We start from the raw sequence: 14,993 nt of genomic DNA, 5'->3' as shown, positions 1-14,993 counted from the left end.
ACCTGGAGAATTTGCATCATCATTCAGCTAGAGTAACTTGGTATGACAAGAGCTTAAATACAAGTCCATGCGGAAGCTGAGCTGGTTTCCAATGATAGGGCAGTACCAGCTCACAGTGTGAAAACACAGGTGTTTCTGAGCTGGGCTTGGATCGCAGGAAGGGCTCACATACTTTTAGGAGCTTGTTACCTGTGCGTAGGAGCAGCTAGAAAGATAACAGAAGACAGAGGAAGACCCAAAGTAGTTGGCTACATAGAGTGAAAAAAACCCCTTGAGTTTCTACTGAAAACTTTTCTGCCTGTGTTTGCCAGCAGTGTGTTGGTGACACTGTAGCATGTTTAGGAAAGCTGCTGTGCCCGCAGTCTCTAATGGAAGCTACTTGCAGGGACAAGCTAATGGCAAGTTGTCCTCTATGGACAGCAGACAGCGAGCCCAGGAGGGAAAAGTTGTGCTGAAGAAGAAAGTGACGCTTTTGAGGGGGATATCCATCATAATTGGCACTATCATTGGAGCTGGCATCTTCATCTCTCCCAAAGGCATCCTGAAGAACACAGGCAGCGTGGGCATGTCCTTGACTGTCTGGACAGTGTGTGGTATCCTCTCGCTTTTTGGTAAGTCCCTGAAAAGTTTCTAATTGGTCTAGAGGGGCAGCTGGTGAATTATTGTGATTATTTCTCTGATTTTACTATTGGATAGGAAGTCACAGTGCAGAGCTTGAGCACCAATGGGACTACAGGAGGTCTGTGCTGCAGGATGGGTTTTGTGGAGGGTGCAAAGATTTGCAACCCCTGTTGCCACTCCTGGCACCAGCTGGTGAAAGTTGGAAGCATAATTTTTTTTTAATGGGTCCCTAAAGGAACAGGAAAACCAAATGTCCATTTCCCCCCATAGAATGTGCTGTATGTATATTTTTCTCCTGTCTGTAAGACGTATATATGGTTTGCTTGTAAAGCCCCCGGCAGCTGGATGAGCACACTGCTTGAACACCACTGAAATGTTTAGACAGCTCAATTTAGTTCCCTAGACGATAGAAGAGGTCTGAGAGGAATAATTCCCATTGTATGTAAGCTGTATTGGCTTGAAGGGGAGCAAACCAATAATACTAATCACCCCTCTTCCCGGCTCTTTACTTCCTTCCTCACTCCTGATGTTGCTTTAAAAGATTGCGCTACAAAAACCAGTGTGATGGAAGCAAATATTCTCTGGAGTTTTATTGCTGGCCTGCTTATTGTGGGAGTTTTTACTAATTCTTTGTATTCTTGAAGAATGTTGAATTCTGAAGAAGTCCAGTTAAGTTGTTCTGTACACAAAACCCTCATTCAGAGTGGAAAACTCCACCCTGGCCTCTGTGGGACAGAGGGTTCATTGACCTAGTTAATGAGTTAATCTCAAAGAAACTGAAGAACTAACATGAATATTGGCTTTATTTGAAAGGGAAGCTACTTGTTTACGGGCAGGAGGTGAAGAGGAAAAAGAGGGACTAACGTGACCCTTAATAGGCAGAACATGCAAATGCCACCTTGTGTAAATTGGCTCTGAGCTTAAAAAAAATACTCTTTTCAGGCTAAACCCACCCAGGCCAAAAAACAGTCCGAGTAAGTTAGGACCCATTTGGGTCAAATGGTAAGTGTATTGGTACAATGTGCAGCATAATCTCTTGTACAAATGTGGAAGTTCTGCCTGCAACAAAATTCCCCTGCTAAGAAAAACCTCAGATGCTATTTGTAACCCTGTCAAAAGACCTTGGTCTTTTGAGTTACTTAACCCAGAATTTGCTTAAGCACTACATTTCTGGATGTAACTTCAGTAGTAGTAATCTTCTGGCTATGAAATAAAGTCTGTACAACAACAACAACAAAAAATCTCTTTTATCAGACAGATTTTTTAGGTCATTTTCCAGACCTCTAGATATGAGTAACTGTGTAATTTGGCACAGCAAGAGATAGTATTTTGTTCTCAGAATCGACCTGTTACAGTTTGTTTTTTGGTCGTTGTTGCTTTTCAAAAAAAATTTAAAAAAAAATTTAGTTCCCTGCATGACCCAATTGTAATTAAATCACATGTAGAGGTCACTTAAGGTCTTGCTGAGGCTGTGTGTATAACATATATTAAAACACAATTTCATTTCATCCTGAACCTCAACAGAAGAGTCTGGCAAAAGAAAATGCAAAACCAGCTCTTTTTTTAATGTGGCTGCAAGGATTCCTTTAAGTACATCTTCACGTAAGCTAAAGAATAGTGAATAAAAGTTGCCACATTTTTGCAAAGCCCCAAACAAAACAAATGAACAAGACTGGAGAATTTGTCATCATGTGGTACAGCTTTAATGGGCTTGTTCATGTGATGTGGTTTTGACAACTGTAGTTTTTATCTAAAAGTGTTGTAGCGTAAAAGCATGCAGGCAAGAGAGCTGAAATGAGTTAATGTATGTTGCTGATCTTAACTCTGTGTGATGCAGTGCTAACAGACTTTATTAATGTTTATTACTGGCTTCTCAGAATCTTCCAAGAAGGCTGTCTGTCTATTGGTTGTGAAACAGTATTGATGTGGTCTACCTATGGAGCTGTGAATCCCCAGCTCTGTAACTGGCTGATGGTTCCTGACCCTTCACTGCATTTTTAGTACACAAAACCACTCCACCAGTGTTGAGAAGCCATGACTAAGCCATTCCCTGGGTTTTGTATATAAAACGTTAGAAGTAATGTTGAGGAAAATTCTTATTCTACAGATCCTGCTTCCAAATTTTGGCAATTCGGTTGCTTTTGTCCATGGCTGAGGAGAGGTAATACAGTTTTCAGACCTTCAGAGTTTGAGCCAGGCATCTCTAAGGCTGAAAAGGGCTAATCAGCCTTTGATAACAAGCAAACGTGTCAGAAATCTTTCATTTACTGGTGCAGTCTGGCTGCCTGGGAAGTAGGGTGGGTGGTGTGACACCCCATTTTGTTGTCCCTCTTCACAAGATGCAGAGGAATGTCAACACTTATTGCAAATAGCTTGGCCAGTGGCTTTAAATATAACTGAATAAATGCACAGTTTGGTTAACTGCATATCTAGTTGAATGAATTAAAACGTACCAAATTAATTGGAAAAAAATTAAAACATATAAAAAGTAGTTGTGAAACCATGACAGGTCTGTTGGTTAGGCTATAAATGTTTTGATAGGTATTTCTGGGTATTTCTCATGTTGCCACAATTGAATTCTCACAGGTGCCCTCTGCTATGCTGAACTAGGAACATGCATTAAGAAATCTGGTGGTCACTACACCTATATCCTGGAGGCCTTTGGCCCGTTACCTGCATTTGTGAGGGTCTGGGTTGAACTACTCATCATTCGGTAAGTGTATTGTGACTCCTCCATTTCTTTTCTGATGGCAATGCACTTGTCAGTCATAAATAAAAATCTGTGATATACGTTGGCCGAAACAAATCAAGCATATTTTGGTCAATTAACTGTGTTCTTTTACTATGGTTGCTTCAGAGAGTTTAAAAATGGTATTTTCCTTGTCTGCTTTGAAATGTTCAAGAAGACGTGTGCATGTATGGGGGGAATAAGAAAACTCTCTACCACAAAAATTCAATTACTTGCCTTAATTTTGCTAGGCTTATGATGTCCACTGATGTCACTAATAATGTTGTTAGCCATACCTAGATATAGTACAGTGAAGAGGGAAGTCACCTTTACATTTTCTCAGTTTTGGCACTACCTTCTGGAGCAATTGCTGTTGTCTGTGGATACAGGAATAACTCCTGGTGAAACTATTGTCCAGTAGTTTTCAGAGTTGGGACACCATATATGCCTTTTATGTCAGATTGGGCCCTGATTTTTTGCTTTTGTGGGGTATTGGAGAACTTGACTCATACTATGAAAAGCACTAACTGACCAAATAAAGAAACATTGTCTTCACATACCTAAAATGTCCAATATACTGCCTTGGTGTGTAAGTCTGTGACTCATGCAGCCTTTGACATTGTAAAGAATTACAATACGAAGGTGTTGAATCATGTAAAATAAACTTTCATAATGTAAATGGATCAACATATCAAACTCACGTGTAGCCTTTGAACTTCTCTTTTTATTTTTGCAGTATTGCTGAGGTTGGAGATCTTGATGCATGTAGAACAGGGCAACTCGCACAAAATGACTTTGGGAATGCTCCATTCCCGCCTCAGGCTGGTTAGCACTTCTTTCCCGTCTCTTCCGCAATCAGTAGATTAGTCACAAATGAAGCACAAGCCTCATTTCAAATCACAACTGTTTACATAACATTGACATGTTCTAGCATAGACTGTTGAGTTTAAAAGTGCTGATGGTGCTGAGTCATTATGAATCTGTAAATCCTTATGTTGTTTCCAGAGGAAATCATTTTGTATGTCAGATGGTCCAACACAACCTCCCCACCCAAATGTAACCTTTGAATTAACTGAATGATTTCCATTAAATATGATGAAAGGGCAGATGTCTCAACTGTATGAACCTTTTGCCAAAAAGGAAAATCAGGCAGTGGAATGAGACCTGTGTTTTCACAGTGCTATGAACAGCTATATCATTTCACATCAGAGAATCAACCAAATGGAATAGTATTAGAAATTGCCCTCTTAATCTGCATCTTGTTAGGCAGAGGCACCTTATTAACCTAGGCACAAACACCCACAAGAATCCAGGTATCATAAATTCCTCTCCTCACAAAATAATTATTTTTTTATATATTGAAGTGTCCCAGGAGTGTTGTAAAAATGCTCTTAGTCATCATGATCTGCCCCACACCCAGAAAATAATCATCTTGCATGGGAGAGAACATCAGTGGATTCTTTAATCACCCAGTCTGAGAGGCAGCAAGGAAGGCGTACATGTTGTAACTTGCGATGATCAGAGCAGCACTGCTGAAACTCTGTGTAGAGTTTTATATCTGGCTCCTGCATCAGGAAACTAATTGGCTGCTGCTATCAAAGAACTTGAGACCTCATATGTGTTTATTTTTTGTTTTCAACAGATGAAGTTGCACAGATACTTCTCAGCTAGGCTGGTTTTTCTTCTGAAAAGTTGCAGGATTATCGCACTCATAGGGTGGTGAAGCAGTCACAAACAAAATAGACATTTCCTGCTCTCATATATACCTCTGTAAAGCCACTACTTGACAGTGGAAGACACACTTAACAACTCTGCCTCATATTGATTAGGTCTGCCTTACATTGCACTGCTTCTCACCCAGTGCAACTGTGAACCTTTTTCTCTCCAAAAGCCTGGTTGTGTGTGTTTTATGTATATTTATATACCTTTGAAGAAACCTCAACATCTACTTTTCAAACAAGTGGAGACAACAGTGTGAATGCATTGTCTGTAGAGCTTCACTGTGATGGTTGCTAAACACAGGCTGTGTGAGAGTGTGCTGCCAGGTGCCTGACTCACCTGTGGTATGTGATGGGACACTGTCCTGCTCCTCAGCTGGTGTCTGCTTGTATCCTTGCTCCTCAGTGAAAGCTGGTCATGAACTTTCTACCTGCTCCTGAACACACAGCTATTGAGGGCTGCCAGCCTGCCAGTAGTACGGTAGTCAAAAGGAAAAGCACAGAATCAGTAAGGTTGGAAAAGACTTCCAAGATCATTGAGTCCAGCCATTAACTCAGCACTGCTGAGTTCACCACTGAACTGTGTCCCTAAACTCTCCATCTGTATATTTTTTTAATACTTCTCCATTCTTTGAACTTCCACCTCCACTGATTGACTGCACTGCCAGCAACTTCTCCCCTGAGACATGGGAATGTCAGAGACACAGCTATTTATTAGAGGTATAATTAGGAGCTATGTTTTTAGAAACTTAGTGGTGTGGCCTTCTTTAAAAAGGCTTTTCCTTGAAATAGGAGGACAAAATCCAAGTTCTGGGGAAAGGAGCTGGGACTGAAGAAAAAAGTCTGGGACAGCTCCAGAGATCTGATCTTTCCTCTTATCTAGGACACTCCAAAACTACATATGGCAAGCTGCAGTACTTAAAAACCAGAAGCCTGGTGATCTTCTGATATGAATTAGAAATATTGCACTGAAGTAAAGTCAGTAAATGTCTATGAAAATCCAGACAAAATTTGCAAAGCCGTTTGCTGACCAGTGAGAGGAACATCCCCACGGGTGGGTGATACACATGCAGCAGCCCTTGCTTGTCCATGCAGAAACTTTCTGAGGAAGATATTTCTGTTCTGTGCTTCTCTGCATCTTGGTCCAGCTCCGGGTGTGACTTCTGTGTTGAGTCATAACACAAAGAAAGTGGGTTTTGTTTCCAGGTTGCAACTCCCTTGTGGAAAATTCTTTTATTGTTTGATGGAGAATAACAACATCTCTGCCGAATTTTTACCCTGTTCCATGGAATTTTTATCAAAATTCTGTGAAGTGTTGTAAATTTTTTAACAAGAAATTTGCATGGACTTTTGTTCAACTCAGAAATTCTTCAAGAATCATATGGCCTTTTGTACTACAGTGCATGTGTGATAAACCACAGATGCCACCAGCTGTCCTAAGAAGGGTGACAATGTCCTCCCAAATGGAACATGAACAGTAATATGCAGGCACAGGCTAATTTGCTACTAATGTGTGTCAGTGCTAAGGCTTTTGTCAAGCAATTAGCTCCTCTCAAAGAGAAAGGCTGTACGAATATTATGAACATTTCAAATTTGTAAATGCAACAACTTTGTGGGGTGTTGGATAGCTTAACTCTTAATACGAAAAGCACTAACTGGCCAAATAAAGAAACATTATGTCTTTTTTTATATTTCTTTGTTTCATGGTATTCTGTGGTGTATTTCAGGGATTTTTGCTCTCACTTGCAGTGCTCAGAAATTGTAACTCAATAAAAGAAACAAATTCTGTTTGTATTTTAGAAAATCCCATTTGGACTCTCAGAATTTAATAAAAGATCTGGGTAGGTTTTGGATACTTATTTCAGTAAACCAGAATTCTCAGCTTGAATGAAATTAATTTGCTTGTGTCTCTGGGGGGTGAGATACATCTGGCCACTAAAATTCACTGACTTTTGTGCAGGGTTTTGCCCATGTAATCCAATTCTGGTTATGTTTGCTTCAAGTGACTGAATGAAGATTTCTGCTGATACTTTTCCTTTTTTGTTACGACTGCTTTGCAACATGGAAGTTGTAAGACCCACCCTGGTAGGAATTGTTGCTGTCAACATCAGAATCACTGAGTAGTGCTACATTCAGAAACCACAGTACATGTCAGCAAAGCTACAAGAAAGCACCAAAATTAAGGTTCACAATTCTCTGATAGTGAAGCGACAGCATGATCCCACAAGAATAATAACTACGTACTATTGCAGGTTAATTTTTTCACTTTTTTTTTTTCACTCTAGCCCTGCTGCCACAGCAGTGATATCATTGGCATTTGGACGCTACATTTTGGAGCCTTTCTTTATGCAGTGTGAAATCCCAGAAGTTGCAATTAAACTTATTACAGCTGTCGGCATCAGTAAGTATCCAATTTTAAATTTCAGGGAGGGGTAAAATTATATCAATTGAAAAAAAAAATAGCACACTGAGCAGGTAGTTGTTTGATGTAAATTATTAATTACTGTGCATCCAATGCCGGGGGCACCTGTGTGACATTTTGCCTGGGTGTGTGTGTTTGTGGACTAACACAGGAGTAAAAAGAACAGCAGATTTTATCAATGGCAGGAAAAATCTATCACCAACGCTGATTCTGTTGCCACTTGAATTAATGGCCAAACTTCCATAATTTTTGTAGAAGCAATTTCAGTCCCTAAGAGATGGTGAGGCAGTGCCAGAGATATGGAAGAATGATTACCTGTTTTTAAGTGCTTTGCGCTACCTTGGTTTTAGGAGGCAGTTGAATGCCAAGTATGATGTCATGAAGAAATGTAGTTCTCTTGAGTGCAGACAGGCAACATGAGATCATCTTCCCCAGTCCCACTCTTTCCATCCTGGCAATAATCCTTATTGAGGCATTTGTGGTTCAGGAAGCAGGAACTGAATATTGGGAGCAGAACATACAGCCTGGTGCATGGTTGTTGCCAGCTTGTTGTCCTGTACTTGCAAACTTTGCATTTAGTGTAAAATGATCATTTAGGGTTACAGAAAGCCAATATTTGCACTGCAAAGAGGGACACTACCTTGAGAGCAGAGGCTTTTTGGTGTACCTGGGCTGGTGTGGAAGGTGCATGAAATGGGAAGGCACAAAAGGTCATGGGAATGGGACTCTGGAGCTTGTAGAGGCTTGTTTCCAGGTCTGTCTGGTCACTGGTGAGGATGCTCCTTGTGGGCACACATTGGAATTCAGCTGTGCTGGGAGGGAGTACAGAGTAGACCTGAGTAATTAGTAACAGATTGTTCCTTTCAATTTGCTCAGTGCACATATCAGAAACAAAAAGACTGGAAAAAGGAATTAAGACATGCAAAATGATCAAAGGCCCACAGGAGACCCCTTCAGTTTTGCACAATAATAGGTTCAGATGACTTTTTCTTTCTTCAGGGTAAGGATTTCAATTGACATTGAAATTTCCAGTCTCCAGGTTATTGTGGCTTTTTGTGGGAGCTCTCTTGATAAGATTTCCATTCCTCTGGGAGTGTTAAAAAATCAGTATGTGAATGCATTCCTTTCTAACTTGATTATGCACAAACTATAGGTTTCATAGGAATAATTGAATTAAGAGCTTGAATTTTGGGGTCAATGACTTTTTACAGCTACATCTGTCTAAAACATTTCAGTGCAAGATAAGAGTGAAACAGATGTTCAGTAACCTTAAGGTCACTGAGACAGAAGGAATGTTAAGTGAGGACTCCATCAAAGCATTTTGTTAATTGCTTGTGATTCAAGCATAATAGGTGAACAATTTGAAATATATTTTTATTACTTGTAATTTAAGTGAAAATCTGTGTGATAAGCCAGGGCTTGGCAAAATAGTTGAACAAATAAGTAGCATTGCAGGGGAGGTGGAGTTAGGCTGAAATAATCACAGCCTAAAGGGAGAGGGGAGGTCACAGCAGATGCTCAGAGTGCAGAGTGGGTCCATACAGCAGAGTTAGGATGAACTGGTGTTTTCACTGAAAGAAGAGATTCTTGTAGAAAACTTGTAGTAGTGAATGGGATGACACTGATAAAAACAGTGATATGTCAGACTGAGGCTTCATTTTTTGCAGTATGCTCTACAGTGGAGTTTCATTTGTAGTAGTTCTTAGAACTTCTGCTGCACTTAAGCTCAGGGATCCCAGAGTGCCTGACTGTTATCCTTGTATGGTAAGAATCAGCTGCTGTGGTGGTAATTGTTATGAATGTTTGGTATTGGACATGTAGGCAGAGTGATAGGCAAGATTAAGGTGGTGAGCTGAACAGACACTTTGGAGCCTTGAAGATCTTATGAGCCAATATAATGGTGCAAAAAGTAGTATTTGCATCCACTTCAAATTTTAAGTTAATCAGAAAGTGAAATAACATGCCTTTTTTCTTACTCATGCCTGGTTCCTTTTCCTTCCTTGCCTGATGAGAGAGCACTGGTTGTGTATATGTCTTTATTGAACAGGGAAAGGCAGTGGGATGCACCACTGAACTCTGTCCTTGGCTGAGACTTTGTTCCATTGTTTTACCTTGTAGTTTCTCATTGTACTAGAAAGGAGAGGGAGAAATTTTGAAAAATCTTCAGGTGATCCCCTGATCCCAAACACAATCAGTGTTATCTAAATAATTTCTTCCAGATGTTTGTCTAAACTGGTCTTAAAATCTGCAGTGTGGGAGTTTTTAAACCCTCACTAGTATTGTAGCCCAGTTTTTTCTATCCTTGTCACAATACAGCTTTTCTCTTTCCTTTTTTTCCCTCCTTACCTGAATCTCCATTGATGCATCTTAAGCCTATTATTAAAGATTGACTGAGGTGAATGCAACCAGGATTATGTTGGGGAGTGGCAAATACTATTGCTTCTCTACTAGCTGCCAAAAAATATTTCTCATAGAGGGGCTACAGCCATTCTGCTCCCCACCACTCCCCCTCTGTGCCACTGCAGTGAAAAAAAAATAATGGTGCAGAGAAGATGTAGATCAGATGAGAGTTAAAATGCAACTACTGGACATGATGACCTTTAAAAATTACTTGTTCTGTCTTTATTGCTTATAGGAACAGACATATGCTGGGCACAAAATTCCCCTCAAAAAAACCTGTTCAGAGCAATCTTGAACAATCTGTAAAAGCAAATTTTCTATTCTACAATATCTGCTTTCATTTTTAGTTGCCATTATTATGGTTTTTCTTTTTTTAACATGACCAACCAACCACAACGTCCAAAGAGAAGGATGCTTGTGTGGATTCTCTTTAGAGATGCCACAGCTTTCTGAACCTCGGAAGCAAAACCTTACTGTTCTTTTCAAACTTAGAAATCACTTGAATTCACTTGGTATTTCTTAAGCAAATCTTCATAAGGAGAAAAACCTAGTCAAATACTGTATGTGCAGATCTCAATTTGTCAGTCTGCCATAAACTTTTTCTCAACTCCATCGATTTAACTGTATGTGAAAGAAGAGCATATATCTCAAAGATTTTTATTACACTATACATTTCATAGTCTCATAGAATCATATAATGGTTTAAGTTGGAAAAGATGTTAAAAGATCACTCTGTCATGGGGAGGGACATTTTCCACTAGATCAGGTTGCTAAAAGCCCCATCCAACCTGGCCTTGAACACTTCCAGAGGCAGGATATCTAATTACTACAATTTTATTAAAATAAATGGCCAGGTAGAGGAGAGAGAAGATGGATGTGCTCCAGCACAGGGAAAGGCAGATGAAGAAAATGCAAGCAAGAGATTAGCCCTTCTAACTGCCCAATTTGTCCCAGCAGGACAAAATAGCTCTAGGACACAAAGCAAAGGGATGTTGTCCACCTTTGTTCTGATGCTGAAGGTAGTCTTTTTAGGAGAAAGAGTTTAAAACTCATTTTTCTCTTGAAGTGAAAGTTGGTAGACTCCTCTATATTTATTGTTTCTTGCCATGAAAAATATCCTATCACCATGCCTATCATTGCAAAAAAGGCCCTACATTCATATATTGCTTTATTTGTAACTATTAATTCTTTTCCTAGTGGTAAGCTTAAATCTAATGGTAACAGGGAGGGATAAATTGCACTGTGCAAAGGTATCGAACTCTTCTATCAATATGTAGCCTGAATAGGAACTGAGCCTATTCCAAACTTTTCACATGGCCTCTATATCAGAAAGCAGATAAACACGTTTCAGCCATTAAAAACTGTGAGACTGAAAACCAGTTATCATCTCACATAAGTATTTACATTAAGTCGTGTATTTTGGGCATTTTACACTACAATAATATATAATTTCACCCTCTATTTTTTTTTTTTTTGGGAAGTCTGCCAAAAAACTCAAATACCCCAAACTTTGGCTGTTAGGCTTGAAAACTGAGGTCAGCTGTACAGGTCTATCAGTGCTTGCTGGCAAATGCTCCAGCCCCAAGCTTTTTTGGTGTCTGTGTGAATATATAATTAGATGCCCTTTTTTCCCTCATCATGGCAGATGTTGCAGATCCACTCTCTACGGCTGACAATCTTCAGACAAGCAGTTTACATTAAAATTTCTCTTGGCTTGCAGGGATATGTGTCGCAGTGGGGATTACTGCAACACACATATTTCAAACCAGGAGTCCCGTGGAAAGTGAAGTATATATGGACAGATTCGTGGTAGATGTTTCAGAGATGTTTATTTCTCCAGCCGCATGTCCAGGGCTCTGCTCAGGAACTCCGCAGTCACGGGACCCGAGGGTCCTTGGCGTTATCAGGGAACCCAAACCAACCAATGGGGAACAAAGCTGAGCAGGGGCAGGGAAACCCCGTGTCTCCCCCCAGGGCCCATCTCCCAGGGCTCCATGGCAGGGGGGAAGGGACCCCAACAGATATGCTCTGGTATGCTCTTCCAGCTATGCTCTGATAGGTGCTTTTGTGCTTCCTGTGACTTTTAATTGGCTCACTAGGGTCTGCAAATTGAGGGCATTTTTTGACATTTTTTGAATGCCTTGACCCTAAAAGTCTGACAAGTTATGGGAGGGCAGTTTTCTTGGTCTCCTGCTGAGGCAATGGTACGTATACTCTGAAAAGTAGGCCAGGATGTAATGCTCACTGCTGCTTCTCCCATTAGATTTTGTTATCCATCTATAGCTATGTCTGTGGGAAGGAAAGAGATTGTGAAAAACATGCTCGGTGTTTCCATTGTGTTTGATTGTTCATGAACCCCATTTTGTCCTCCCTCCACACTCTTCTTGGTTAGGATTAATCTTGTTTTTAGCAAGGTGTTTAGTTTAAGGTAATCTTCTATGCTCCCCATAAAGTCAGTGGAGAAAGAAGAGGAACTTCCTGAAGGTAGACTATCTTACCTGGAATAGACATCTCACAGAGGTATTGTTATTCACCCTCTGGAGCTAGTTGTCTCTTCATTGAGGATGCAGCCACACTTAATGCATGACTTTTAGTTAGAAAAGTTAGAGTTCTCCTTTCTCTGCTCTTTTTCTGAGAAACTGCTGCTTCCTGCTGATCTTTGCTGTGATCCCTTATCAAAGTGTCTACAATCAGTTTCTCTACATATCTCCAATAGGCCCTATTCTGAAGAGGGGTGTTGACTAATGGCCATAGTCCCAGAATAAAATGTCCTTCCTGAATCCTGGAACAGCTGTCATAATCTTTTCTTGCTTTTTAGCAGCTTTCTTCATGACTCCACTTCCCCATTGCCTTTCACTATCCAGTTGCTAATACAACCAGTACTATGGTGCTGGTACATGATACTAGTGTAACACCCACATTTCTAGACAAGTGTCATGCTCATAGAACCATTGAGACTAAATATTTTATTATAAAATTCTACCACTATTATTAGTAGTATATAATAAGCAATAATGTATTTATATTATGTAATAGTATATTATAAAGAAGACTGTAAACTCTTATAGGCTAATAAGTACAATAAAATAAATTTAAAAAAATATAAAACTGGTCTCAAATCTTCTAAGCCCTTCTTAGCACTTAAGTCTCAGCCCTGCAACCTGAATTACTACTGGTGCAGTCCTCCAGCTCTACACTTACTCTTATGAAGGACCATCAAAGGACATTTGTATCAAGGGACTTTTTACAAGAGCAAGCAGTGATAGGTGTCCTGATTTCAGCTAGGTTAGAGGTAACTTCTTCTCAGTAGCTGTTACAGGGCTGTGTTTTGGATTTGGAATGAGAATGGTGTTGGTAACACACTGATGTTTTGTTTTTTTGCTAAGTCCAGTTTATCCAAAGTAAAGTTTATCACTTTTTCCCTGTTTCATGCTCTGCCAGTGAGGAGATTCACAAAAGAAACTTGGAGGGAGCATAGCTGGGACAGGTGACCTGAGCTGACCAAAGAGACATTCCACACCATAGAACATCATGCCCAGTATATAAACTAGGAGGATTTACATGGAAGGGCATCTGATCTGGGTTTGGGAATGGCAGGGTCTGGCTCTGTTCAGTGGGTGGTGAGCAATTGTCTTGTGCATCACTTGCTTTTTTTTCCTTTTTGTTATCATTACTGTTATAATTTACCATTATTACTGTGTTTTACATTGTTTTCAATTATTAAACTGTTCTTATCTCTCTTACCAAGTTTTACTTTGACTGTTCTCCCCATTCCAGTGGTGGGTGGGGAGAGAGAGGGGGTAGTTGAACAAGAAGCTGCTGGGTTTAATTTCCATTTGCACTTAAACCGTGACAATAGGAAAAGGGGAAATGGCTTCAAACTGGAAAAGGGCTGGTTTAGATTAGATGTATGGAAGAAATTTTTATGATGTGGGTGGTAAGACACTGGCACAGGTTGTCCAGAGAAGTTGTGGCTGACCCATCCCTGAAGTGTTTGAGGCCGTACCATCCAGTGCCATTCTCATATGTGTATCAGGAAAGTGAAACCAATGCATTAGAAAACCTGGAGGAGCTCTCTCTGCTCATGTTACTTACTCTGACCTGTGTACGGTGACAGACTGATTGTTGCAGTCAGCCTGAACTCTGAGTAAGCTGGATATCAAATTGTAGATACTCTTACCCAAAAAACTCCTCCTTGACATTTTCTTGTGCGCTGGTCCATGCCTGGGCTTCACTTTCTGCAAAAGAAAAGTATGATATCCTGAGTCTTCTAGGAAAATTAAAATAAACCTCTGCTTGACTATGGCACTAGATTTTTTTATAACTTAAACACTTTTGGTCAATGAATACTTTAAATGTATTTTGCTTAAATGACAGTTGTTAGTCTTGCTGGTAATCAAGCCCCAGGAAAAGAAGGGGAGACTCAAATAGCACTAATATTCATCAGCAACCTAAAGGGTTAAATGAGTCAAGATGTGTCAGTGTAGTATTGCAACAATAGAGTAATAAATCAGGGCCCTGGGATTTTCTGGTACCTGCCAAATAGAGGTACACAAGGAAGTAAAAATGTGAAGAAAAAGTATTTGGGTCTCAAGTGAAACTTTGCAGAAGTCCGAATGATTTCTTTGTGAGTTAGAAAAGGGCACTTCAGCTCTGAAATATGGTGAGATACAGAACTGAGTAAAGATTTTGATCTTTAAGATTCTTTTCTGGTGAAAAAATTGTGTTAGGTGATATTGTGAGTATATATCGACTTGTAAATTGCTCATTTGAGAGTGGGACTGTCTCTTTCCCCCCAAAAAATTCTAGAAAAATACTTTTTTCCCCGGGAATTTTTATTTAATTAAAAATATGTTAAAAATACATTGGGATCCAGATTAGTTGGAATTTTCTCCCTTTTCCATTGAACTCACACTACTTTCAGTTGAAATGAGACGATTTTTAATATTTTTTAACCTTGCTGGTGAAGAGAAGCTGTATAAAAGACTTGAGATAAATCAGTGGGCTTTTTTTCCAGAAAGCCTGTGCCGTGCCAGATTTACAATGCTAGCTCCTGCAAACTAGCAAATTGTACTTTTATGTGTCCTGAGATGTGTGATGTGGC

The 14,993-nt window shown here is 39.9% G+C and overlaps 1 protein-coding gene across 1 annotated transcript in view; it reads left to right on the top strand.

Moving 5' to 3' along the window:
• Positions 1–334: 334 nt before the first annotated feature.
• The window catches only part of SLC7A11 (solute carrier family 7 member 11), a gene marked incomplete at both ends in the record, with an annotated part of 56,992 nt that continues 42,333 nt past the window's right edge, over positions 335–14,993 (top strand). The window contains 3 exons of the mRNA XM_082282575.1: positions 335–611; positions 3,208–3,334; positions 7,353–7,468. Coding sequence (XP_082138701.1) covers positions 335–611; positions 3,208–3,334; positions 7,353–7,468 — 520 coding nt within the window. The remainder of the gene's footprint in view (positions 612–3,207; positions 3,335–7,352; positions 7,469–14,993) is intronic.

The sequence above is a fragment of the Coloeus monedula genome (genome assembly GCF_965178545.1).
Source record: "Coloeus monedula genome assembly, chromosome: 5".
NCBI classification, from domain to species: Eukaryota; Metazoa; Chordata; class Aves; order Passeriformes; family Corvidae; genus Coloeus; species Coloeus monedula.
Note: the sequence above shows the minus strand (reverse complement) of the source record. Positions and strands in the feature narration are given on the sequence as shown.